Source organism: Scyliorhinus torazame, chromosome 2 (genome assembly GCF_047496885.1).
Source record: "Scyliorhinus torazame isolate Kashiwa2021f chromosome 2, sScyTor2.1, whole genome shotgun sequence".
NCBI lineage: Eukaryota > Metazoa > Chordata > Chondrichthyes > Carcharhiniformes > Scyliorhinidae > Scyliorhinus > Scyliorhinus torazame.
This window is the reverse complement of record NC_092708.1, coordinates 122,608,041-122,635,241: the sequence shown is the minus strand read 5'-3', so window position 1 is coordinate 122,635,241 and position 27,201 is coordinate 122,608,041. Positions and strand designations below refer to the sequence as shown.

Genomic DNA, 27,201 nt, shown 5'->3' with positions numbered 1-27,201 from the left:
CCTATGCCAAACTTTGCCTTTCCACGCAACCCTTGTGGCCCACATGCTCCCCTGCATATGCTCTGCCCAAGCACCTGCCCCCTGTGCCAAGCCCTGCCTTTGCACACAGCTACCACAGCCTCTCATGCCTCTGTGCCAAGCTCTGTCCTTCTACCTACGTTTCCCTCCTGCTCCCAAAGCCCCTCATGCCTGATGTCAAGCATTGACACTTCTATGCCCATGGATCCACTATATACTGTACAGAACCAATTAATGCAATAGGGAGATGTGTAAAAAAAAACTTTTTAAAAAAGTATTTCATTGTTAACTTTCTATTATGTTCAAAAGAGCTAGATTCGGATCTGAGGGGGAGGGGAGGGGGGGACAATAGGGTTGCTGCTGCATTGGCCGAGGGGGAACTGAAAATGGAAGAGTTGGTCGGGGCGGGGGTTCCCCGTCTGGGGGACTGGAGGGTGCGGGAGACGTGGGCACGGGATTGGCCTAAGATAGGAGATGGCTAGTCGGCAGGGGGGGGTAGGTAGCCCCCCAATCCGGCTGATCACGTGGAATGTGAGAGGCCTAAATGGGCCGGTTAAGAGGGCCCGAGTGTTCGCGCACTTAAAGGGACTGAAGGCAGACGTGGTCATGCTTCAGGAGACACATCTGAAGGTGGCAGATCAGGTCAGGTTAAGGAAGGGATGGGTAGGACAGGTGTTCCATTCGGGGCTGTATGCGAAGAATAGAGGGGTGGCAATACTGGTGCGGAAGCGGGTGTCGTTTGAGGCCAAGAACATAGTAGCGGACAATGGAGGCCGATACGTGATGGTGAGCGGTAGGTTGCAGGGGACGGGGGTGGCATTGGTAAATGTATACGCCCCGAATTGGGACGATGCTGGATTCATGAAACGGATGTTGGGGCGTATTCCGGACTTGGAGGTAGGAAGCTTGATAATGGGTGGGTATTTCAACACGGTGTTGGACCCAGCACTGGATCGCTCCAGATCTAGGACCGGAAAGAGGCCGGCTGCGGCCAAGGTGCTCAGGGGGTTTATGGATCAGATGGGAGGAGTAGATCCGTGGAGATTTGCCAGGCCTTTGGCCAGAGAATTTTCTTTTTTCTCCCATGTACACAAGGCCTACTCCCGGATAGATTTTTTTGTTCTGGGCAGGGCATTGATCCCGAAAGTGGAGGGAACGGAGTATTCGGCCATAGCCATTTCAGACCCGCATTGGGTGGAGCTAGAGCTGGGGGAGGAGCATGACCAACGCCCGCTGTGGAGGTTGGATGTGGGACTGCTGGCAGACGAGGAAGTGTGCGGGAGGGTGCGGGGGTGTATCGAAAGGTATCTGGAGGCCAACGACAATGGGGAGGTGCAGGTGGGAGTAGTATGGGAGGCGTTGAATGCGGTGGTCAGGGGAGAGTTAATCTCCATCAGGGCTGTAGACCTGTTAGCCCCGTTGTTGGTAAGGACCTTCAATGAGGCAAGGGAGGGGGGGACCCTGCCCCCGACAATGTCGGCGGCGACGATCTCTTTGATCCTGAAGCGGGATAAGGACCCACTGCAATGCGGGTCGTATAGGCCGATCTCGCACCTCAACGTAGATGCTAAGTTGCTGGCAAAAATGTTGGCTGCGAGGATTGAGGACTGTGTCTCGGGGATGATTCACGAGGACCAGATGGGATTTGTAAAGGGCAGGCAGCTAAATGTGCGGAGGCTCCTAAACGTGATAATGATGCCATCGGTGGAGGGAGAGGCGGAGATAGTGGCAGCTATGGACGCGGAGAAGGCCTTTGACTGAGTAGAGTGGGAGTATCTCTGGGAAGTGTTGCAGAGGTTTGGGTTTGGGGAGGGGTTTATCAGTTGGGTTAAGCTCCTATGTAGAGCCCCGGTGGCGAGTGTGGTTACGAATCGGCGGAGGTCGGAGTATTTTCGGATGTATCGAGGGACGAGACAGGGCTGCCCCATGTCCCCCCTGTTGTTTGCTTTAGCAATTGAACCTTTGGCCATGGCATTAAGGGGGTCTAGGAAATGGAGGGGGGTGGTTCGAGAGGGAGAGGAGCATCGAGTGTCGCTGTACGCAGACGACCTGTTGCTGTATGTGGCGGACCCAGTGGAGGGGATGGTGGAGGTCATGCAGATCCTAAGGGAGTTTGGGGACTTCTCGGGCTACAAGCTCAATGTAGGGAAGAGTGAGCTCTTTGTGGTGCATCCGGGGGATCAGGGAAGAGATTAGGTGACCTACCGTTGAGGAGGGCGGAAAGGAGCTTTCGATACTTGCGGATCCAGGTAGCTAGGAGCTGGGGGACCCTGTACAAACTTAATTTGACGCGGCTGGTGGAGCAGATGGAGGAGGACTTTAAACGGTGGGACATGTTGCCACTCTCGCTAGCGGGCAGGGTACAGTCGATTAAAATGGTGGTCCTCCCGAGGTTTCTTTTTGTATTCCAATGCCTTCTAATTGTGATCACCAAGGCCTTTTTTAAGAGGGTAGGCAGGAGCATTATGGGTTTTGTGTGGGCGAGTAAGACCCCGAGAGTAAGGAGGGGGTTCCTGGAGCGTAGTAGAGATAGAGGAGGGCTGGCGTTGCCGAATCTGGGTGGCTACTACTGGGCAGCCAACGCGGCGATGGTCCGTAAGTGGGTGATGGAGGGAGAGGGGGCGGCATGGAAGAGATTGGAGCTGGCGTCCTGCAAAGGAACGAGCCTGGGGGCGCTGGTGATGGCACCGCTGCCGCTCTCGCCGACAAGGTACACCACGAGCCCAGTGGTGGCGGCAACGCTAAAGATCTGGGGGCAGTGGAGACGGCACAGGGGTGCGATGGGAGCCTCGGTGTGGTCCCCGATCAGAGATAACCATCGGTTTGTCCCAGGAAGGATGGACGGGGGGTTTCAGAGCTGACATCGGGCAGGGATTAGAAGAATGGGGGACCTGATCATCGATGGGACGTTTGCGAGCTTAGGGGCGCTGGAGGAGAAGTTTGGACTACCCCCGGGAAATGCTTTCAGGTACATGCAAGTGAGGGCATTTGTGAGGCGGCAGGTGAGGGAATTCCCGCTGCTCCCGGCACAGGGGATTCAAGACAGGGTGATGTCGGGCGTATGGGTTGGTAGAGGAGCTGAAAGGTAAATGGGAAGAGGAGCTGGGGAGGAGATTGAGGAGGGTCTGTGGGCTGATGCCCTAAGTAGGGTTAATTCCTCTTCCTCGTGTGCCAGGCTTAGCCTGATACAATTTAAGGTTGTTCACAGAGCGCATATGACGGGGGTGAGGCTGAGCAGGTTCTTTGGGGTGGAGGACAGATGTGGGAGTTGCTCAGGAAGCCCGGCGAACCATGCCCATATGTTCTGGTCGTGCCCGGCACTGGATAGGTTCTGGAGTGGAGTTGCGAGAACTATATCTAAGGTGGTGAAAGTCCAGGTGAAGCCAAGTTGGGGGCTAGCATTATTTGGAGTAGCGGACGAGCCGGGAGTGCAGGCGGCGAAAGAGGCTGGCATACTGGCCTTTGCGTCCCTGGTAGCCCGGCGGAGGATCTTGTTAGTGTGGAAAGATGCGAAGCCCCCCAGTGTGGAAGCCTGGATAAATGACATGGCAGGGTTTATCAAATTGGAGAGGATAAAGTTTGCCTTGAGAGGGTCTGCGCAGGGGTTCTACAGGCAGTGGCAACCGTTCCTAGACTATCTCGCGGAGCGTTAGATGAAGTTTGGTCAGCAACAGCAACCATGGGGGGGGGGAGGGGGGGATATCTTTCTTGTGGGGGGGGAAGAGGGAGGGACGGGGAAGGTTTTTTTTTCTGGGGGGCATCTGAGCAAGAAAATACATAAATGATCCGGAAAACTGATATGTACGGGAGGAATCCAATGTACAAAGTTCTGTATCATATTGACTTGCCATGTTTATGTCTTGCTATGCGAGCTTTTTTTTCTTCTTGTTACGGGGTGGGGGTGGGTTTGTTTGTATGGTTGAAAATTTTGTTAAAAAATTCTTAATAAACATATTTAAAAAAAAACTTTCTATTATGTTGGAAAAATGAAACTTCACTACAAACCAATAAACTTGTCACTCATCCAGATCCTCATTATGTATACTTGGCTGAAAGCCCAGATAATCAATAGTTGTTGAAGCACCTGTACCCCACAGAAACTATTGTTTGATTAGCAACTCAAGCTTTCTGATCTCCGCTATCAATTTCCCAATGTTTGTTTACACAATGCTAAGCGGTTTCCAGAGCTTGTGGTTTTTCTCACTGATACTTTAAAGGGTCTGTACAATTGACACTTTTTATTAGCTTGTAGTGAAATGATTTGTTTTTCAACATCGCAACAAGTTCTGAATAAATTATTTTTAAAATGTTTATTTTAACACACTGTCACTAGGGTTTATTAGATCTATACAGTGTCTAGTGGGCCAATGGCCTGGGGCATGAGAAGCAGAGGGGATGGATGGAAGGTCAGAGTTTGGCATGATTGACCATGTGGGTGGGTGGAGGGCATAAATGGGATATGGGGAGTGTTTGGAGGGTGAGGCAGTGTGACGCTTGAACAGAGCCCTCGTGTTTTTATTCTAACTGGAACAAAGGCCCAGGGCGCTGAGCCATGTCTTTTAAATAGCCCGCCTCTGCACCCTGCAGCCACCCCAACTTTTTTCCAGGTCCGCTAGTCCGATTCCAACCTGCACCAGCCCCTCAGCAATGAAAAGCATGCCTTTGTAGGCACTTTTTCCCAGTCTGCACTGATTCTCTGAAAGAGCACCCTACCTACGGTTAGGCCCCACCCTATCCCCGTGACCCAATAACCCCACCTAACCTTTTAGCATGTCCAATCCATCTAACCTGCACATCTTTGGACTGTGGGAGGAAACCGGAGCACCCAGAGGAAATCTACGCAGACACGGGGTGGAAGTGTGAACTCCACACAGTCACCCGAGGCCTGAATTGAACCGTGCTGTGAGACAGCAGTGGCAACCACTGTGCTACCGTGCCATCCATGATTAACATTTTTTTTTTTTGCAAAATCCTAAATTGACAACCTTTGTCAGTACAGAAAATGGAAGAGATGCTTTTGTATTCAGCACTGTTGAATTTTGCAGGGATAAAAGCTGATTTGGAAATGCAAAAAATTAAAATGATGAAGTTATGGAAAAAGTTACTTTGTTGATTCTGTTGCCTCTGAGCTGTTAGAATTGTATTTTCTGTTACACCATTTCATAGGCACTACAAATGACCATGTAATTTAACATCACCAACAGTATTATGGTCAAATATTGAATGCTACTGAATAGATGAATTTAAACTGTTTGTTTCCCGGGGAGACAAATGAGACTCTTATGCAATGATCTTTCTGATATGAGTCTTTTGAAATAACTATTACATGTCAGCTGTGTCTGAGTGTGACAATTTTTGCGTGAGTCCGAAGGCCATTTGTTCAAATTCCACTCCAGAGTGTTCAGCACGTAATCTAAGCAGATACCCCATGACAGTACTTGAAGGAATGCTACACTGTCTCGTGAGCTGGCAAACAGGGTCGCTCAGGTATATGTAAAAATAAATGAAGAAGAGCAGGGAAGTTCTCTTGGTGTTCTGACCAACATTTTATCTTCCTCTGCCACCATCACTGAAAAAAACATTATTACATCGCTATCACCATGATCAAACTGACGACTGCATTTCCCTACATGACAACTGCCCATACTTTGGCTATGAAATTCTTAGGGACATCCTGAAATTATGAGAGCAACTTTTGGAATGCAAATTATTTATTAAATTTTAAAATGTTGCTTCTTGCCGAAGTTTCTCTGTATGAGATATGTATTTTTGTGACTCCAAAAAACGAATGCTAGAACATCCTTATTCAGAGGATTGAAAATAAACTTTATTTTCAACGACCTTATTAAACTATACAATTTAAATCTTCAATGCCCATAGCTAGTAAATGTATCCAAAGTGTTGCAGCCAGTTTGAGAGCTCAGCGTGCAATCAGCCAGCACTAGAATCAACGAGACTACAATCTACACAGTTAGTTCGATAGCACAGGAGAAAGATAATTGGAAAATTTGTTCAAGGTTAAACAGACTCAAAATCCTCACTTTCCTCCTATTTTTCTGTTTGCTTTCTCATTCCCATGGTGTTGGTGACATCATCTGAAGATAAGGACTCCACTTACATAAGCACTTTAATAACGCCCAAATCTGCCCCGTCACCTCGCTCAACCTTTCATTTGTTTTTGGGATCCCTCAATTTCTCTGAAACCCAATCTTGGATCAGCTGTAATTTCCTTCAGCTAAATATTGGAAAGAGCAAAACTATGATCTTAATGAATGACGAAGCAGGGTCACAGGAGTGGCCTACTCCTGCTCCGAATTTGTATGATTGTATGTTCACCATCTTAAGCCTTCTTTACAAATTTTATACCCTTGCTACTGATTCTGTTCCCCTCCTTGGATGCTCTCTGGTTGAATCTGATGATTCAGTCTTATTTGGTCTTGATTTGAGCTTCTTGCCCCATATTCTCTCAGTCAACAAGACCAAATTGGGAATGGCGATTGGGCGGAGAATCAGTCCCAGAATCGCAGTGGGCAGTGATTTGGCACCAAATTGCAATTCTCTGTCACCTCGACAGCGGCGTGAATGCGTTCCGGAACGCACAAACACCGTTTGCATATCATTAGTAGGCCTGACCTGGTGTTCCCCAGGGCCTCCGCGATTCCCTGCCTCCGATTCCCGAATTCCCGATAGTGCAGTTCACTTGTGCTTTTATAAATCTTGAAACCGGTGCTGTGGCTGATGAGGGAGAGAGAGGAGTTGGGACGCAGAGAGGCGTGACTGTGGGCTGCCGGGCAGGACACGGGATGGGAGTGGGGCCCTGCCTGGGCAATGGAGGGGTGCGTGTGACGGGGAAAAGGCCGAGTGACTGGGGTGACCCCTCACGGAACTGGGGTGGTGCCCAGCCATAGACCGTCATTTCCCTGCCTGCAAGGCAGCCATCTTGCTGGGTACCCCACTGACCACCCACCTTGGCCTCTGGTTCTGCAGACTGACACCGGCCTTAAGGGTGCCCCCAGCCCACCACCCCCGCACCCCACCCTCCGCCATACCCCCCCACCACCCAACCAGCCTCCACCCACCGGCGGGGCATCAGGCAGCACACCCAGGGCACACCCACAGTTGCCCCTAGGGGGTGCCGGAAGAGGGCCACAAAGTGTACTGCTGGCATGGGCAGTGCCAGCCAATGGTACCCCTGGCAGCAGGAATGGGCACCAGGGCCAGCACCAATGGGGCCAGGGGTGCGGAGATTGAGGGGGGGCATGCGGGGTAGAGCCTGCAGTGCCAACCAGAGCCACCATGTATCCCGTTGGACCTGGTTGGGGTGCGGGGGTACGTACCATGCTGTGATGTCGGCCTTTCACCCCCTGCAGACAATGGATATTGGAATTTAATGGGCAATGGTGGCCTTCCTGCTAATCGCCACAGCCTTTGGGATGCCCTGTAGGTGTACAAGCCGGCACTGCTCGAGGAGGAGGCACTGCTGCATCAGTGGAGCGTGCAACACCCTCTGTGATGCATACCTGCCACACAACTGGATGGGAGCCCTGGGTTGGCAGTAATACTGGTTCTGGTCCATGAGATGGAGGATGATGACAACGCTGAGCTCTGGTGCTCTGCATCGTTTGCCAACGCCTGAGACCTGCCCACGGTAGCATATTCCACCGTCCACTTGGGTGATCTCTGCATGCGAGCTGGCCATTCCATCACATGGTCCCATCAGATCCCTGGGGTGATGGTGGTGGTGGTGGTGGGGGGGGGGGGGGGGGGGGGGGGGCAGGGGGAGGGGAGGTAGGATGGCGAGCCCAATCCACCCACAGCATCCGCTCATTCCCCCCACACCCCTTCTCTGGCTAGCCCAGACCAGCCCACCCCTCACACCCATCTGACAGAATGAGGCAGGTTGTAACAGTGTGAACAGGTGCTTAATGTGCACAAATATTTACAGTACGAAGTCTTACAACACCAGGTTAAAGTCCAACAGGTTTGTTTCGATGTCACTAGCTTTCGGAGCGCAGCTCCTTCCTCAGGTGAATGAAGAGGTATGTTCCAGAAACACATATATAGACAAATTCAAAGATGCCAAACAATGCTTGGAATGCGACCATTAGCAGGTGATTAAATCTTTACAGATCCAGAGATGGGGTAACCCCAGGTTAAAGAGGTGTGAATTGTATCAAGCCAGGACCGTTGGTAGGACTTTGCAGGCCAGATGGTGGGGGATGAATGTAATGTGACATGAATCCCAGGTCCCGGTTGAGGCCGCACTCATGTGTGCGGAACTTGGCTTTAAGTTTCTGCTCGGCGATTCTGCGTTGTCGCGCGTCCTGAAGGCCGCCTTGGAGAACGCTTACCCGGAGATCAGAGGCTGAATGCCCTTGACTGCTGAAGTGTTCTCCGACTGGAAGGGAACATTCCTGCCTGGTGATTGTTGCGCGATGTCCATTCATTCGTTGTCGCAGCGTCTGCGTGGTCTCGCCAATTTACCACGCTTCGGGACATCCTTTCCTGCAGCGTATGAGGTAGACAACGTTGGCCGAGTCGCACGAGTACGTACCGCGTACCTGGTGGGTGGTGTTCTCACGTGTAATGTACTTGCCTTCAAACAACCGCGCAACCTCAAACGAACCATTGTTTGCAGCAAACTACCCAGTCTTCAGAACAGTGACCACGACACCACACAACCCTGCCATGGCAATCTCTGCAAGACGTGCCCGATCATTGACATGGATACCACTATTACACGTGAGAACACCACCCACCAGGTACGCGGTACGTACTCGTGCGACTCGGCCAACGTTGTCTACCTCATACGCTGCAGGAAAGGATGTACCGAAGCGTGGTACATTGGCGAGACCATGCAGACGCTGCGACAACGAATGAATGGACATCGCGCAACAATCACCAGGCAGGAATATTCCCTTCCAGTCGGAGAACACTTCAGCAGTCAAGGGCATTCAGCCTCTGATCTCCGGGTAAGCGTTCTCCAAGGCGGCCTTCAGGACGCGCGACAACGCAGAATCGCCGAGCAGAAACTTATAGCCAAGTTCCGCACACATGAGTGCGGCCTCAACCGGGACCTGGGATTCATGTCACATTACATTCATCCCCCACCATCTGGCCTGCAAAATCCTACCAACTGTCCTGGCTTGATGTAATTCACACCTCTTTAACCTGGGGTTACCCCATCTCTGGATCTGTAAAGATTTAATCACCTGCTAATGGTCGCATTCCAAGCATTGTTTGGCATCTCTGAATTTGTCTATATATGTGTTTCTGGAACATACCTCTTCATTCACCTGAGGAAGGAGCTGCGCTCCGAAAGCTAGTGACATCGAAACAAACCTGTTGGACTTTAACCTGGTGTTGTAAGACTTCGTACTGTGCTCACCCCAGTCCAACGCCGGCATCTCCACATCACAAATATTTACAGATATGTCCCTCGGCGACATGGTAGCACAATGGTTCGCACTGTTGCTTCACAGCGTCAGGGTCCCAGGTTCGATTCCTGGCTTGAGTCACTCTGTGCGGAGTCTGCACGTTCTCCCTGAGCCTGCATGAGTTTCTTCCGGGTGCTCCGGTTTCCTCCCACATGTCCTGAAAGAGATGCTGTTAGGTAATTGGACATTCTGAATTCTCCCTCTGGGTATTGGCATCAGTACTGGGGCAGGAGGGACCTGTACCGTTGGGACGGTCTTCACCTGAACCATTCTGGGACCAGTGTTCTAGCGAATAGGATAAATAGGTTGGTCACAAGGACTTTAAACTAGCAAGTTGGGGGGAAGGGAAGTGTAAAGCTATGGACAGTATAATGGTTAATGGAGGTCAAGGCAGCAGGTTACTTGACAGGTTATTATGTTAAGTGGACGAATTAACGTTGATTAGCATTCCCGGCCTCGCGGGCTGAGCATCGGGAATCTACAGCAGCTCCTGCTCGCTACCACACTTAGAAATCTTTCCGGAGAATCGCACCCTTAATCATTATTTTGGGCCCTGGGGAGTTTCTCAACCGGTTTAGCCAACACCAACTAAAAGGGAACAAAGTTCCCCTAGTGAGCATGTTTAGATCACAGCGCCAAGAAACACATGGCTATAAAACGCCACTTACGTTAAATAAGGGGCCTCAGTGGGAATGCTTGGCCAAGGCCACATGTTGCCCCGTTTTCGACACCAAGGAGCTCCACTTGCCGCCCCCCAAAGCACTATGGGAGGGTCCCCGGCCTGCCACGCACCCACCCAACAGCTGCACAGGGCATCCCCAGTCAGATTGCCAACACACAAAAAATGCCAGCGTGGCACCTTGGCAGTACCAGGCTGGCACACAGGTGGCACTGCCAGGGTGCCAGACTGACGCTGTCAAGGTGCTAATGCCAGGGTCCCCAGATGGCACCAGCAGTGCCAGGGTACCAACCTGCCCAAAGGGCATGCACCTGACAGCCTCCGATCCCCTGGGAGGCCCCACAAGCGCCATTCCACCTGATCCCTGTTTGTGGAGACCAGTACTGAACAGCACTCACTCGAGGTCTCTGAGGCAAAGCACATTGATCCCAATGCCTCGGATACCTCGGGAATCTGCACATTAGAGTGAAACTAGCTGGCTTGCCCGAAGTGTGGACATGCAAATTTGCTGAAAAGTGATCCCTCCCACAATGGGCGGGATTTTAAAATGTTTAAGTCATTTACGGGATGTGGTTGTCGCTGGTTGGCCAGCATTTATTGCTCATCCCTAGTTACCCTTCAGAAGGTGGTGGTGAGTTGCCTTCATTAACCGTGGCAGTTCTTGATGTGTAGATACACCCACTGTGCTGTGAAGGAGGGAGTTCCAGGATGTTTCCCCAGCGACAGTGAAGGAATGAAGGAATATTACCAAGTCAGGATGGTGAGTGACTTGGAGGGCAACCTCCAGGTGATGAGTTCCCAGGTATCTGCTGCTCTTGACCTTCTAGATGGTAGTGGTCCTGGGTTTGGAAGTTGCTATCTAAGGAACCTTGGTGAGTTACTGCAGTGTATTTTGTACATGGTAAACACGGATACGACCGTTCACCGGTGGTGGAGGGCTTAATTGTTTGTGGAAGGAGGAGTAATCAAGTGGGCTGCTTTGTCCTGGAAGATGTCGAGCTTCTTGTTGGAGCTGCACTCATTCAGGCAAGTGGAGAGGATTCCATTACACTCCTGACTTGTGCGTTGTAGATGGTTGACAGACTTTGGGGGGGGCAGGAGGTGAGTTACTGGCCGTAGGATTCCAAGCCTTTGACCTGCCCTGGTAGCCACAGTTTTAATGTGGCTAGTCCATTTCAGTTTCTGATCAATGGTAACCCCCAGGATGTTGATTGTGGGGATTCAGCGATGGTAATGCCATTGAGTGTCAAGAGGCAATGGTTAGCTCCTGTCTTGTGGGAGATATTCATTGCCTGGCATTTGTGTGGCATGAATGTAACTTGCCATTTGTCAGCTCAAGCCTGGATATTGTCCAGGCTTGCTGAATTTGGACATGGACTGCTTCGTTACCTGAGGAGTCACAAATGGTGCTGAACATTGTGCAGACATTTCACAGGGTCTTTTAAAGTCACAAGGACTTTAAACTAGCAAGTTGGGGGGAAGGGAAGTGTAAAGCTATGGACAGTATAATGGTTAATGGAAATCAAGGCAGCAGGTTACGTGACAGGTTATTATGTAGAGATATGGGTTCAAAGACAAGGAAAATTAGGAGAACGGGTAAGAGAAAAAATAATTTGCAAAAAGTTACTGATCAAGGTGTTAGGATTCATAACAAAGACATAAAAAACAGCATAAGTGTACTTTACCTGAATGCTCGTAGTATACGAAATAAGGTAAATGAGTTGATGGCGCAAATCATCGTGAATGACTATGATTTAGTGGCCATTACTGAAACATGGTTAAAAGATGGTCACAACTGGGAGTTAAATATCCAAGGGTATCAGACTATACGAAAGGATAGAATGGACGGTAAGGTTAGTGGTGCAGCTCTGTTGTTTAAGGATGGCATCTGGGCAATAGTAAGGGATGATATTGGTGCTATGGAGGACAAGGTTGAATCAATTTGGGTGGAAATCAGGAATAGTAAGGCAAAAAGGTCACTGATAGGAGTAGTCTATAGGCCACCAAATAGTAACAGGATGGTAGGGCAGGCAATAAGCAAAGAAATAACGGATACATGTAGAAATGGTACAGCGGTTATCATGGGAGATTTTAATCTGCATATCGATTGGTTTAATCAGATTGGTAAAGGCAGCCTTGAGGAGGAGTTTATAGAATGTGCCCGGGATAATTTCCTGGAACAGTATGTAATGGAACCTACAAGGGAACAAGCGGTCCTAGATCTGGTCCTGTGTAATGAGGCAGGATTGATTAATGATCTCATAGTTCGGGATCCTCTTGGAAGGAGCGACCACAATATGATGGAATTTAAAATACAGTTGGAGGATGACAAGGTAAAATCAAACACTAGTGTTTTGTGCTTAAACAAAGGCGATTACAATGGGATGAGAGAAGAACTAGCTAAGGTAAACTGGGAGCAAAGACTTCATGGTGAAGCAGTTGAGGAACAGTGGAGAACCTTCCGAGCGATCTTTCACAGTGTTCAGAAAAGGTTCATACCGACAAAAAAGAAAGACGGTAGAAAGGGGAAAAATCGACCGTGGATATCTAAGGAGGTGAGGGAGAGTATCAAATTGAAGGAAAAAACATACAAAGTGGCAAAAATTAGTGGGAGACTAGAGGACTGGGAAGTCTTTAGGGGACAACAGAAAGCTACTAATAAAGCCATAAAGATGAGTAAGGTAGACTATGAAAGTAAACTGGCTCAGAACATAAAAGCAGATAGTAATAGCTTCTACAAATATATCAGACAAAAAAGAGTGGCTAAGGTAAATATTGGTCCTTTGGAAGATGAGAAGGGAAATTTAATAATAGGAGACGGGGAAATGGCTGAGGAGCTGAACAGGTTTTTTGGGTCAGTCTTCACAGTGGAGGACACAAATAACATGCCAGTGACTGATGGAAATAAAGATATGATAGGTGAGGACCTTGAGATGATTGTAATCACTAAGGAGGCAGTATTGGGCAAGCTAATGGGGCTAAAGGTAGACAAGTCTCCTGGCCCTGATGGGATGCATCCCAGAGTGTTAAAAGAGATGGCTAGGGAAATTGTAAACGCACTGGCGGTAATTTATCAAAATTCACTAGACTCTGGGGTGGTCCCAGAGGATTGGAAAGTAGCAAACGTGACACCACTGTTTAAAAAAGGAAGTCGGCAGAAAGCGGGTAATTATAGGCTGGTAAGCTTAACTTCGGTTGTAGGGAAAATGCTGGAATCTATCATTAAGGAGGAAATAGCGGGGCACCTGGAGGGAAATTGTCCCATTGGGCAGACGCAGCATGGGTTCACAAAGGGTAGGTCGTGTCTGACTAATTTGGTAGAATGTTTTGAGGACGTTACCAGTGCAGTAGATAACGGGGAGCCAATGGATGTGGTATATCTGGATTTCCAGAACGCTTTTGACAAGATGCCACACAAAAGGTTGCTGCATAAACTAAAGATGCATGGCATTGAGGGTAAAGTGGTAGCATGGGTAGAGGATTGGTTAACTAACAGAAAGCAGAGAGTGGGGATAAATGGGTGTTTCTCTGGTTGGCAACCTGTAACTAGTGGGGTCCCTCAAGGATCAGTGTTGGGCCCGCAGTTGTTCACAATTTACATAGACGATTTAGAGTTGGGGACCAAGTGCAATGTGTCAAAGTTTGCAGACGACACTAAGATGAGTGGTAAAGCAAAAAGGGCAGAGGATACCGGAAGTCTGCAGAAGGATTTGGATAGGTTAGGTGAATGGGCTAGGGTCTGGCAGATGGAATTCAATGTTGCCAAGTGTGAGGCTATCCATTTTGGGAGGAATAACAGCAGAATGGATTATTATTTAAACGGTAAGATGTTAAAACATGCTGCTGTGCAGAGGAACCTGGGTGTGCTGGTGCACGAGTCACAAAAAGTTGGTGTGCAGGTGCAACAGGTGATTAAGAAGGCTAATCGAGTTTTGTCTTTCATTGCTAGAGGGATGGAGTTCAAGACTAGTGAGGTTATGCTGCAATTGTATAGGGTGTTGGTGAGGCCGCAGGTGGAGTATTGTGTTCAGTTTTGGTCTCCTTACCTGAGAAAGGACATATTGGCACTGGAGGGAGTGCAGAGGAGATTCACTAGGTTAATCCCAGAGTTGAGGGGATTAGATTATGACGAGAGGTTGAGTAGACTGGGACTGTACTCATTGGAGTTTAGAAGGATGCGGGGGGATCTTATTGTGACATATAAAATTATGAAGGGAATAGATAGGATAGATGCGGGCAGGTTGTTTCCACTGGTCGGGGAAAGCAGAACTAGGGGGCATAGCCTCAAAATAAGGGGAGGTAGATTAAGGACGGAGTGTAGGAGGAACTTCTTCACCCAAAGGGTTGTGAATCTCTGGAATTCCTTGCCCAGTGAAGCAGTTGAGGCTCCTTCTTTAAACGTTTTTAAGAAAAAGATAGATGCCTTTCTAAAGAATAAAGGGATTTGGGGATATGGTGTACGGGCCGGAGAGTGGAGCTGAGTCCACAAAGATCAGCCATGATCTCATTAAATGGCGGAGCAGGCTTGAGGGGCCAGATGGCCTACTCCTGTTCCTAGTTCTTATGTTCTTATGTACCCGGACAGGCGCCGGAGTGTGGCGACTAGGGGCTTTTCACATTGCTGTGTTAATGTAAGTCTACTTGTGACAATAAAGATTATTATTCTTATTAGCCCCTAAAACTAAACTGTGCCCTGCACCGATTTAACTGCTGTCTAACATTCTGGCCTTACAGGCCCTAACGCTACTTCCAGGCGGATCCCCAGATGGTGCATCAGGCTGGAGGCGGCCTGCTGTGATGCCCTCCCTGCGACCTGGGTCCCTGTTGGCGACTGTCTTCTGGGCGACCGGGTCTGCTTGGGTGTCCCAGGTGGCGTGGTGCCACCCTGTTTTGACCCCTGCCCACCAGATGCGCCAGGGACCTGAGGGGGGGGGGGTCCTAGGTGCTGCGGCACCTCCCCTGCAGGAGTAAACGGCACGGGCCCCATCACCTCCTCGCCCCCCCGGGATAGTCCATGGAATGGGGGCGCAAGCAGAGCTATCTCCTGAGGCTCCACCACCACCTCACGCTGCTAGACTTGGAGGCCTGCTCTGGTCTCGACTAGGGTCTGCATGCTCTCGGCCATGGAGTACACGGAGTGCACCACCTCCACCTGGGACAGAAAACGACAGTGTTAGACAGTCTGATGCATGCAGCCAGGGGGTTGGTAGCTGGTGGCCTCAGTGCCCAGGGCACCCAGTCGACATGGGTGCAGGGTATGGGTGCCGACATGTGGTGCAGGGTGTGGGTTCGGCCACCCACCGGGTTGGGGGGTGGAGATAGGATTATGGGTGTGTGGGACGGGGGTTAGTGCCGAAGAACAGTGTTGCATTCTCACCCTCACCCTGGCCGCCCCAAGGGGGTCGTGCAATTTTTCACGGCACTGCTGGCCAGTCCGGATGGTATTACTGGTGGCACTGACTGCCTCTGCCACCTGCGCCCAAGCATGGCAAATGGCAACAGGTGGCACCCTCCTTCCTGGGCTGGGGTACAGATTGGTATTTCTCTGCTCCACCGTGTCCAGGAGGGTCTCGAGCTCGGCGCCGTAAATCGTTGGGTCGCGCGTCTTGCTGCCATCTTGTTGGCTGAGATGGTATGTGTGGGGAGTGAAGTGTGTATATGTGGCTGCAGCTTGTCAGCCTCCTGAGTGTCAATCGCGAATCCGGCACCGTTTATCATTGGTATCGATTGCGTTCCATGTGGTGCCCGTGCTAGCCCCTCAACCGTCACTGAATCGGTCCAGGTGCAGCGCCAGTTGTGCTGTCATGGAAGCCCACAAATCCTGCGCCGGCGTCAACACTTAGTCTCAGGCACGGAGAATCACGCCCAATGTCTTTTCAAAAGATAGATGTTTTAATTCTTCCACATTTACTCAATACCATAAGGTATCTGGTAAAGTATAAAGAAAAAATATGAAAGTAGATTAGCTTTTTTATTTGAGAAACTGTTCAAATATGATATGCATAATTTTTCAAATTAAAATTTTTTTTGCTAGGTCACTAATAGTCAGTCATTCACCTGGCTATCACAACTGCGACAAAGATGGGATGATAATCAACAACACTGCTTTGTTAATATCTGTGATGCTCAGTTTCAGTATTCATATGAGTATCTTGGTAATACTCCTCGGTTAGTGATTACTCCTCTGACTGACAGGTGTGCCTTATATTGATCTACTTATTTGTTTTACTAGATATTTGAGCGATTTTAGTGTTCATAAATTCTTGTGCCAAAGCATATTAAGCTGAAAACTTGAAGTAATTTGGTATTTTAATATCTGTGAAGTCTGGGCTATAATCTGCTGTTTAATGTTAAGTCACTTTATCGGGCAGCACGGTGGCACAGTGGGTTAGCCCTGCTGCCTCACGACGCCGAGGTCCCAGGTTTGATTCTGGGTCACTGTTCGTGTTAGCGTGGGTTTCACCCCCACAACCCAAAGATGTGCAGGTAGGTGGATTGGCCAAGCTAAATTGCTCCTAAATTGGAAAAGATGAATTGGGTACTCTAAATTTTTTTTTTTTAAGTCACTTTATCAACTGCCTTAATATTTTGAGTGTTGACTTCTTCAGCCATCCTATATATACATTGGATATGAAAAGTAATATCTATTTGTGCGTAGCATGGTCCAGGTTATAGAATCATAAAATCCATACAGTGCAGAAGGAGGCCATTCGGCCCATCGGGTCTGCACGACCCTCTGAAAGAGCACCCTAACCTAGGCCCAATCCTCTTTCCTATCCCTGTAACCCCACGGAGGGACAACTTAGCATATCCAATCCACCTAACTTACACATTTGGACTGGGGAGGAAACCGGAGCACTTGGAGAAAACCCACGTAGACACGGGAAGAATATGCAAACTCCACACAGACAGTCGCCCGAGGTCGGAATCGAACCCGGGTCTCTGACACTGTGAGGCAGCAGTGCTAACCACTGTGCCACGGTGCCGCCTCTGTGTATATATATATATATATATATAAAAATATATTAAAAGGTGTATGGATTATAAATGATAAATATGAATATATTAAAATAATTAGGAACTTCTTTGAGAAGTATTTTTTTCCCTTATTGATTGGAATATAATATTGAATACATGGCGTGCTATATTTTCTTTCTACTTTCCGCATGGTGTTATAGTGTTATTTTGATCAGACACTTTCTTGAAAATTATTGCTCCATCAAAGATGGTCTTGTGTGATTGAACGACATTTGACTAGAACAAGATTGTAATAGGAACATTTACATTTAAATGCTGATCCATACTAATCTTCAGGTTAGGATGTTACGTGCAATGATATTGTAAAGAAATTAGTTTGCCATAGTTCTCTGCAACATTTTTTGTGCAACAGTATTTTTGTTTTGTATTCCATCGTTCATGTCTGTATAGTAATTTCCCAAGTTTTCCCATAAGCTATGAATTTCATGAGCCCACAGTTTTCTCAGAGCTGCCATTGCTCTGAAATCTTAACCTCGCTGTGTTGCTATATTTACTCGCTATAAATATGGCAGTCAATAAGGTTGCCCTTCTTTTGTCTAGAGATTGATATATTGCTTTCAGAGTCGCCAGGTATCAAATGATACCACCACAAGGTTCAACAGGATATTGATCAAAGACCCAACAACCAGTTAGTTAGTTCAAGTTCAATAATACTTTATTTACACACAAGATTAACTTATACATGCAACGTAAACACTACGAGCTAAATTACACCTGACACTATAACAACCTGTACTTAACTTAAGGCACCCGGCTTAGGCCAGAGGAGCAGTGGCCTTTGTTCGAATCTGGATCTGCTGGGTCTGGAGAAGTAACTGCGGTTCAGCTAGGCTCATCCGTCTGGTAGCGAGCGTTGAGCTTGGACTTGCTTCTGGTCGTGGTGCTACAATTGGAGATAGACGTTGCCGGAGCGCCAGGTCCAAAAGAGGTCGAACACATGGCAGTGTCTCTGTTTATCCTTGGACCCAATAATTCGGCAGACTTCGATCACTGCCTTCGATCTGAGCCAATAAAGGGGCGGGTGCCGTGATGGCTGGGTGTGTCTTAAGCAGTCATTGACCTTGCTGTTTATGCTTCCTGAGTAAAGGGAGTGGCGCCGATGTGTCTGGAACTGTATCGGATACCTGAGTATCAGTCCTTTGTCTTAAGGAAATGGGTCATTAGAATGCAAATCGGCTGGGGGTTTCGATACTGTCTGGTTCGCTGCTTACAAATATACATTTAGGCTCTGAGCCTGCCTGAATCTTGTATTGGCCATATTTCCCTTGAGTCTTTGCAAATGTCCATGTTTCTTTGTAAGTGGCCATCCCAGATGCAAAACGAAACTAAACACACCCTGTAGCTTCCAGCTCAAAGCGAAAGTAAAGCAGACAGACAGCCCAGCTCCACCCACACTCTGACATCACTGCGGCTATTTGATAAACCCCATTTCTTAAAGCTACATCCACTACAGCTATTTGCTAAACACCCATTTCTTAAAGGTACTCTCACATGACAGCGGCACACTTGGTCTGGCAGGTCCTCGAAGGACTGCCGCTGACGGTAGAAATGTTGCCTGATGCAACGCTTCCTTCACACCTCCCCCTCGGCCTGTTGGACAATCAACTCCCAGCCTCACCGGCTGGTCCCTGCACCTCTTGTGCAGGGTCCTCCCCGAGCAGCGCCTGTGCCTGCAGCCTCAGTGATTCTGGAAAGGAAGCTGTGGCCAGGTAGATGGCGAGTATTCCGAAATTCATTCTGTGTGGAGGGGGGGCGGGGAGAGAGAAGAGAAGAAATGTTAGCAAAATGAGTATTCCCTTACCCATCCTATTCCAACTGGCGACACAGTGACCCTGAGTTGCACCTCATAACCACTCGCCGTATTTCCCTATTCTCCCCACTCGACCTCACCCCTAACCCTCAGCCCTCCCTCCCCGAAATGTTACCTTCCACACGGCACCCGTACCCCTTCTGTGAGTGACACTGGGGGCATACATCCTCACCTCCGGTCCCTGTCGATAGCAGTACCAGTGGCTGCCGTAGCCCATGTCAGCGATAGGCTCTGTGGCCCCTGTCCTATTTCTCCAGTGGGGCTATTGTAGGTGTCTTTACTGGGTGGGCCGAGTGTTATCTGCTAGTAAGGTGGCACTGGGTTGTGCGGTGGAGAGGGTCACAGTGGTCCGCCAACCGCCTCCGTGCTTCAGGACTTGTGTGAGGGCAGGTCCTACAGCTGGGTTGGGCGATGGGGGTGGGCATCTGCTGAGAGCTTAGCTGTAGTGTGATGTGGGTCCTGGGTGTGACACAGAAGATGTGACAATCTATCCGTGGCATGATGGAAAGGAGCGGTGGTGCAGTGGACAGGGAGGACCTGGAAACAGTTGGTGGTCCTGCGGCATGGGTTAGCTCATAGCCTAACTGTTGAGGCCTCTGCCCTGCAAGGAGCAGTGTGCCATGGAGGATGCCTTATGCCACTCCGCATGTGTCCCTTGTCTGGGTGAGCTATTCTTTTCCTCTGCCTCCCCTGCAGTGGGACTGCGCTTCTGTTGAGTCCACTGAGGAGTGCCGGCACCTGGTGGCCACTGATTGAGCTTGGCTACACCAATCTCATTGATGGGTCAGCTGGGGTCTGAAGGTTTCCAGAGGGGCTGCCTGGGTGCGCTCTCAAATGAGCTGAGGCTCTGTGAACATTTACAGGACACAGTGAGCAGTCGGCAGAGTGATCCTCCACGGACCTGTAGCCTGTACCAAATAGTTGCCATTATAGCAGCTACCGCAGCAATGGCGGTCCATGCCTGACTACCCCAACTCCGAGGGGGTCACCCCAGATCCACAGGTCCATCAGCAAGTCGTTCCCACTACTCCCCTGGCCCTGGCAGACAGCGCCCAGGAAGCACTACATTTTCTTCCAGTGTACAACTATTTAGAAACTTCTCTTACTTCCTCTCTCTCCCTCAGAAGCCATGGCGCGTGGACCCTGCTTTTTAATACCTGTTGTGAACTGTGCCCGCGTCACTTCTGCCTGAGAGGGGCGGAGAGTCACGGAGTCCAGAGTATATGGGGTCAAACCCGGTAATGGTACTTAAACACATGCAAATGACGGTCTCGCATGCTGACGCCGGCACGGGGTGAGGATTGTGTTGACTTCCCCAGAAGTATGGCGTTCGGTCCGGCACTGGGCGTGATCCTCGATTTTTGGCGGATGCCCAATCGCAGATCGCGTTTCCGGCATCGAGGGGCCATTTTGCCTATTGATTTTTAGTATTTTTTCAATTTTATTGGCGTGTCGCGCTGTGAAGACTCACACAAAGTATTTGTTTAAAACCTCTGCCATTTGCTGGTTCCCTATTATTATTTCCCAATATCATTCTTCAAGGGGCCTATGTTCACTTCGGTCTCTCTCTTGTTTATATTTTTAAAGAAGCTTTTGCTTCTGTTTTTATATTAGAACAAAGAACAATACAGCACAGGAACAGGCCCTTCGGCCCTCCAAGCCTGCGAAGATCACGTATCCTCGCTAGACCAACCGCCTGTATCCTTCTACACCCCGTCTGTTCACATGCCTATCCAGACAAGTCTTAAAGGTCGCTAACGTATCTGCCTAAACCACCTCACTTGGCAGTGCATTCCAGGTCACCACCACCCTCTGTGTAAAAAAATTCCCCCGCATATCTCCACTGAACCTTTCCCCCCTTACCTTGAACCTGTGCCCCCTTGTAATTGTCATTTCTGCCCTGGGAAAAAACCTCCAACTGTCCACCCTATCTGTACCCCTAATAATTTTATAAACTTCTATCAGGTCGCCCCTCAGCCTCCGTCTCTCCAGGGAGAACAATCCCAGGTTATTCAATCTCTCCTCATAGCTAATACCCTCCATACAGGCAACATTCTGGTAAACCTTTTCTGTGCTCTCTCCAAAGTCTCCAGAAGGAGGTATGGGATAGTGGGAAATTTGGCCAGTTGGATAACGAACTGGCTAACCGATAGAGGTCAGAGAGTGGTGGTGGATGGCAAATATTCAGCCTGGATCCCAGTTACCAGTGGCGTACCGCAGGGATCAGTTCTGGGTCCTCTGCTGTTTGTGATTTTCATTAATGACTTGGATGAGGGAGTTGAAGGGTGGGTCAGTAAATTTGCAGACGATACGAAGATTGGTGGAGTTGTGGATAGTGAGGAGGGCTGTTGTCGGCTGCAAAGAGACATAGATAGGATGAAGAGCTGGGCTGAGAAGTGGCAGATGGAGTTTAACCCTGAAACGTGTGAGGTTGTCCATTTTGGAAGGACAAAAATGAATGCGGAATACAGGGTTAACGGTAGAGTTCTTGGCAATGTGGAGAAGCAGAGAGATCTTGGGGTCTATGTTCATACATCTTTGAAAGTTGCCACTCAAGTGGATAGAGCTGTGAAGAAGGCCTATGGTGTGCTAGTGTTCATTAACAGAGGGATTGAATTTAAGAGCCGTGAGGTGATGATGCAGCTGTACAAAACTTTGGTAAGGCCACATTTGGAGTACTGTGTACAGTTCTGGTCGCCTCATTTTAGGAAGGATGTGGAAGCTTTGGAAAAGGTGCAAAGGAGATTTACCAGGATGTTGCCTGAAATGGAGAGTAGGTCTTACGAGGAAAGATTGAGGGTGCTAGGCCTTTTCTCATTAGAACGGAGAAGGATGAGGGGCGACTTGATAGAGGTTTATAAGATGATCAGAGGAATAGATAGAGTAGACAGTCAGAGACTTTTTCCCCGGGTGGAACAAACCATTACAAGGGGACATAAATTTAAGGTGAATGGTGGAAGATATAGGGGGGTTGTCAGAGGTAGGTTCTTTACCCAGAGAGTAGTGGGGGCATGGAATGCACTGCCTGTGGAAGTAGTTGAGTCGGAAACATTAGGGACCTTCAAGCAGCTATTGGATAGGTACATGGATTACGGTAAAATGATATAGTGTAGATTTATTTGTTCTTAAGGGCAGCACGGTTGCTTCACAGCTCCAGGGTCCCAGGTTCGATTCCGGCTTGGGTCACTGTCTGTGCGGAGTCTGCACATCCTCCCCGTGTCTGCGTGGGTTTCCTCCGGGTGCTCCGTTTTCCTCCCACAGTCCAAAGATGTGCAGGTTAGGTGGATTTGCCATGATAAATTGCCCTTAGTGTCCAAAATTGCCCTTAGTGTTGGGTGAAGGTGTTGACTTTGGGTAGGGTGCTCTTTCCAAGAGCCGGTGCAGACTCAAGGGCCGAATGGCCTCCTGGACTGTAATTCAATGATAATCTATGATTAATCGAGGACAAAGGTTCGGCACAACATCGTGGACCGAAGGGCCTGTTCTGTGCTGTATTTTTCTATGTTCTATGTCCTTCTGGTAGTGCGGTGACCAGAATTGGACACAGTATTCCAAATGTGGCCAAACCAACGTTCTATATAATTGTAACATAATTTTCGAGCTTTTATACTCGACACCCCGTCCTATGAAGGGCAGCACGGTAGCATTGTGGATAGCACAATTGCTTCACAGCTCAAGGTCCCAGGTTTGATTCCGGCTTGGGTCACTGTCTGTGCGGAGTCTGCGCATCCTCCCTGTGTGTGCGTGGGTTTCCTCCGGGTGCTCCGGTTTCCTCCCACAGTCTAAAGATGTGCAGGTTAGGTGGATTGGCCATTCTAAATTGCCCTGAGTGTCCAAAATTGCCCTTAGTGTTGGGTGGGGTTACTGGGTTATGGGGATAGGGTGGAGGTGTGGATCTTGAGTAGGGTGCTCTTTCCAAGAGCTGGTGCAGACTCGATGGGCTGAATGGCCTCCTTCTGCACTGTAAATTCTTTTTTTTTTATTCTCCTCCATTTTCACATTTTCTCCCACATTTACATCCATCAACAATAAACAATAATCAGCAAGATATGTCAGTCCCCATAACAACAACGCTCCCATCTACCCACCAACCGCCAAACCTCAACCCGCATGTTTACATAAACAAATGACAAAATGGAATCAGGGATTACCCGTAGTCACCCTTAATCTTACACAGCTCCCCCACCCCCACCCCCCCCACCCCCACCCCAGGTCTCCTGTTCCTCCCGTCCACTGCCTCTTGTAAAACTCCTCTCCCCACCCTCGGTTCCTTCCCCCCCCAAGTATCCACCCCGGCTAGACCACTCGGACTCTGTTCTGCCAGGCTCCGATGGCCGCAGCCCGTCCCCCCCACCTCACTCCCGTTCACTGGCCGGCACAAACCGGCCAGCGTGGAGGCCCCCACCCGAGTCCCTTTCCCACTTGCCCGGCCCCAGGAAAGCCCAAAGATACCCTTTTAGCACACAAACCCCGCATATCCACCTACACCCCAAAGAACTCTCATTTCGAGTGAAAGTCCCGTCCCTTCCCTTGTCCAAATATATACCACCTTGGCTCCTTTAATCTCTACACCCGCGCGAATGATACAAAAAAGAAGAAAATACAGTCATGAGGTTACATCGGCACATGGCCATTCCTCAATTTGTCAGTTCTGCCACAGTCCTTCTGCTTTCGCAAACTCCTCCGCTGCTTCCGCCGTTCCAAAATAAAAGTCCCTGAGCTTGTAAGTCACCCTCAGCTTCGCTGGATATACAGTGCCGCACCGCACCTTGCTAATGTACAGTGCCCTCTTCACCCGGTTGAAGGCAGCCCGCCTCCTTGCCAGCTCCACCGTAAAGTCCTGGTATACACGTATACCAGCTCCAGCCCACTGCACCACCCGCTTCTGCTTGGCCCAGCTCAGGACCTTCTCCTTCACCCTGGAACTACGGAAGCACAGAGTCACTGCACTTGGCGGCTCACCCGCCTTTGGTACAGGCCTCCACGACCGATGAGCCCGATCCAGTTCATATCGGGAGGGGTCCTCCCCCTCCCCCAATAGTTTTGCCAGCATCGCGGCAAAATACTCAGTCGGCTTCACTCCTTCAACTCCTTCGGGCAGCCACAATCCTCAAGTTCTGTCGCCTGGATCTATTTTCCAGGTCTTCCATTTTTCCTCGCAGATCCTTGTTAGTATCCATCACCTTCCGCATCTCTTTCCCCATCGAGGCAAGTTGATCACCGTGCTGCAATAACGTCTCCTTCACTTCCTTCAGCGCCTCCCCTTGCTCTCACACCTCCGCCACTGCCCTCGCCACCTCCGTCCTCACCGGGGAAACCGCCTCCTCCACCAGCGCACTCTAAACCTCCCACATCTCCTTCCTCACCGTCTCCATGCACTTCGCAATCTGCGCCAACTGCTTTTCAAATTCCGCAGCCATCACCTTGGTTATTTCTTCAGCCGTAAGCAGTGCGGCCTCCCCTGGTGCTCCAGCCTCCATTTTTCCTGGTGACCCCGCGGTGACCTTTCCACTCCCCGACGGACCTCCAGCTGGTTTTATTTTCGGCCGTTTTTTTGCTCACCCTCGACATTTTTCTTTGGGTTTTTTTCCCTCCTGTGTCTTCACAGTGCCTCCTCCGTGCCTTCTCCCTGCTTCTGCCGCCTCCGTGGACCCTGGGACCGAGCTTAAAGCCCCGAAAATGCCGTTCCCGAGCGGGAGCTCTCCATTGTGCGGCCGCCTCCCGCCCGCCGTCACCGGAAGTCCTGCACTGTAAATTCTATGAAATCTATATGCTTTCTTCGCCACCATTTCCACCTGTGCTGCCACTTTTAAGGATCTGTGGACCTGCACGCCCAGATCTCTCTGTGTCTCTATGCCCCTGATGGTTCTGCCATTTATTTTATAGCTCCCACCTGAATTGGATGTACCAAAATGCATCACCTTGCATTTGTCCGGGTTAAGTTCCACCTGCCATTTCTCTACCCAATTTTGCAGCCTATCTATATCCTGCTGTATTCTCTGACAATCTTCATCACTATCCTCAACTCTTGCAATCTTAGTATCAGCCGCATACTTGCTAATCAGACCCGCTATGTTTTCTTACAAGTCACTTATACATATTACAAAGAGCAGAGGTCCCAGAACCGCCACCAAGATTCGGAGTTGCCGACCTGGTCAGACTATTGGAGGCAGTGGAGTCCAGATGGGATACCCTGTTCCCCCAGGGGGTTGGAGGGTCAGCCACAGGGCAGCGAGTGCCTCCAGGGAGGCACATGGAGTGTCACAGGGAGGATCGCCACCCAGTGCCGTATGAAGTTCAATGACCTCCACCGGGCCGGATGGGTGAGTTGGCATCGGCCCTCTGGCACCAGTTCTGCCACTCCCCAATGACCCTGCGGATGGCACCGCTCAACCCCCCCCCCCTCCTCCCACCTCTGGTTGGCCCATAGCAGATGGGAAAGGGTCCAGGTGGGTGGCGGGGTGCTGTACATCAGAGTCGTCGCCTCCTACGAGGAATAGGCCCTGGCTATCACTGGGTTGGCCGAGGACAGAGAATGGCCCCAATGGCCCCCACGCAGATGACTCATCACATGTGTGTTGTTCAGGCCAGACATATGTTCACCAGCGCAGAGACACACACTTTGGTGGGCGACATGAGTGGACAGGCTTCTGGGGCACAATATCGTGAGCATCACACAGTTGCTGATGAACATCAGGTGAAGACAGGAACGTCCAGGGAGACAGCAGTTGGAGGTCTGTTGGACCCCAGGATCCAGCTGGGTCCTAGTCAGAGACCTAGCTTTTGGACCAGGTTGTCCAGGAGCTGATGCAGATTCTAGGGTTCTTTCGTGAGATTCAGAGGTGATGTCAGCGACAGTCTTGTGGGTCCATAGCCGATTGGAGGAGTTCCAAAGGCTATGGGCGCAGGAGATGGTGCCGGCAAAACGTGGCCCCGAGGCCAACACCGCTACAGTAGAAACCACAGTGGAAAGCCTGGAGTACCATGTCAGCATCATGAGTGGTGGTGTCCAATGTGTTGCTCAGTCATGACGGCCATGGCTGAGGGCCTTGACAGCATGTCCCAGACGCTGTAGGACGTGTCCCAGATGCAAATGGGCTTTGCTGAGACGTTGCAGAGTTTGCCCCAGTCTCAAGTTTGCATTGCCAAGGTGCTCCAGAGCATGTACAGTCACTGAGGACAGTGTCCCAGATGCAGGTGGATATTGATGAGGCATTCCAGAGCATGCCGCGATCACAGAATGTCATTGCTGAGGGCATCGACACCATGGTGCAGACAATGGGGAGCCGCCAGAGCTGGCAGATCCATTTGACGCAGAAGCCTCTGGAGCTCAATCCAGCTGCCCCAGGTAACCCCCAGGGCCCTATGAGCACCAACCAGGAGGAGGGAGTGCTGAAGGCCAACCTACAGGGAGACAATGGCGGACACCAGCTCTCCTGAGTCCCCCCCCTCCTGACAACGGCGCGTCTCGGGGTCAGCAGGCAGAACAGGGTGGCAAGGAAAGGCATATGCCACTGGTAAGTCGGCCAGGGCCCTCCAGCCCCACACCCTCTATGAGATGCGTGGCAAGGATGAGGGCCTCCCTGGCCCTCCGGGCATGCCGGACCCTTGCCGCTGCCACCTGTCCTCCATCCTCCAGCAGACAGCCAGGAATCAGACTGTGGCAAAAAATGTGGACCACCAGAGGTCAGCGCATAGTGAGTTATCATCACACTTCTGCCTTGTATATTGACCCACTGACAGTGCCAACACAGGATCGTCACCCTGGAGTGATGTTACACAAAACCCAGGAGGGTGGAACAGGGCGACTGGGGCGGGGGGGAAGGGTTGAAATGGTTGGGATGGGGGAGGGAGGGGCGTCTGGGTTGAGGGGGGAAGGGGAGATGGTGGTTGGATGGGGACAGGGGGTGAGATGTCGGATGAAACCATTTTGCATGAGAAGCAGGCAAGGATGAGGGCCTCCCTGGCCCTCCGGGCATGCCGGACCCTCGCCGCTGCCACCTGTCCTCCATCCTCCAGCTGCTGCCTAGGCGCATCCTCCAGCCCCTCCTGGTCCGGCTCCAACTTGTCGTCCTCTTCTGATGAGGCCTCATGTTCGCCCTCCTCTACTTCCAGCTGTGATGTGCTCACATCACTAACACTGCCAATTCTCTATTAGCGACAGTCTTCAACTGTGCGGCCAGAGGCGTCCACGATCAGTGGGGGTTAAAGTGACCTTC

At 50.2% G+C, this 27,201-nt stretch overlaps 1 protein-coding gene across 1 annotated transcript in view; it reads left to right on the top strand.

Annotated features, from left to right (window-relative positions):
* dnah9l (dynein, axonemal, heavy polypeptide 9 like) overlaps nt 1–27,201 on the top strand; it is a 1,249,478-nt gene that overhangs the window by 428,604 nt on the left and 793,673 nt on the right. The window contains exon 30 of the mRNA XM_072476205.1: nt 16,169–16,329. Within this exon, the coding sequence (XP_072332306.1) occupies nt 16,169–16,329 (161 nt within the window). The remainder of the gene's footprint in view (nt 1–16,168; nt 16,330–27,201) is intronic.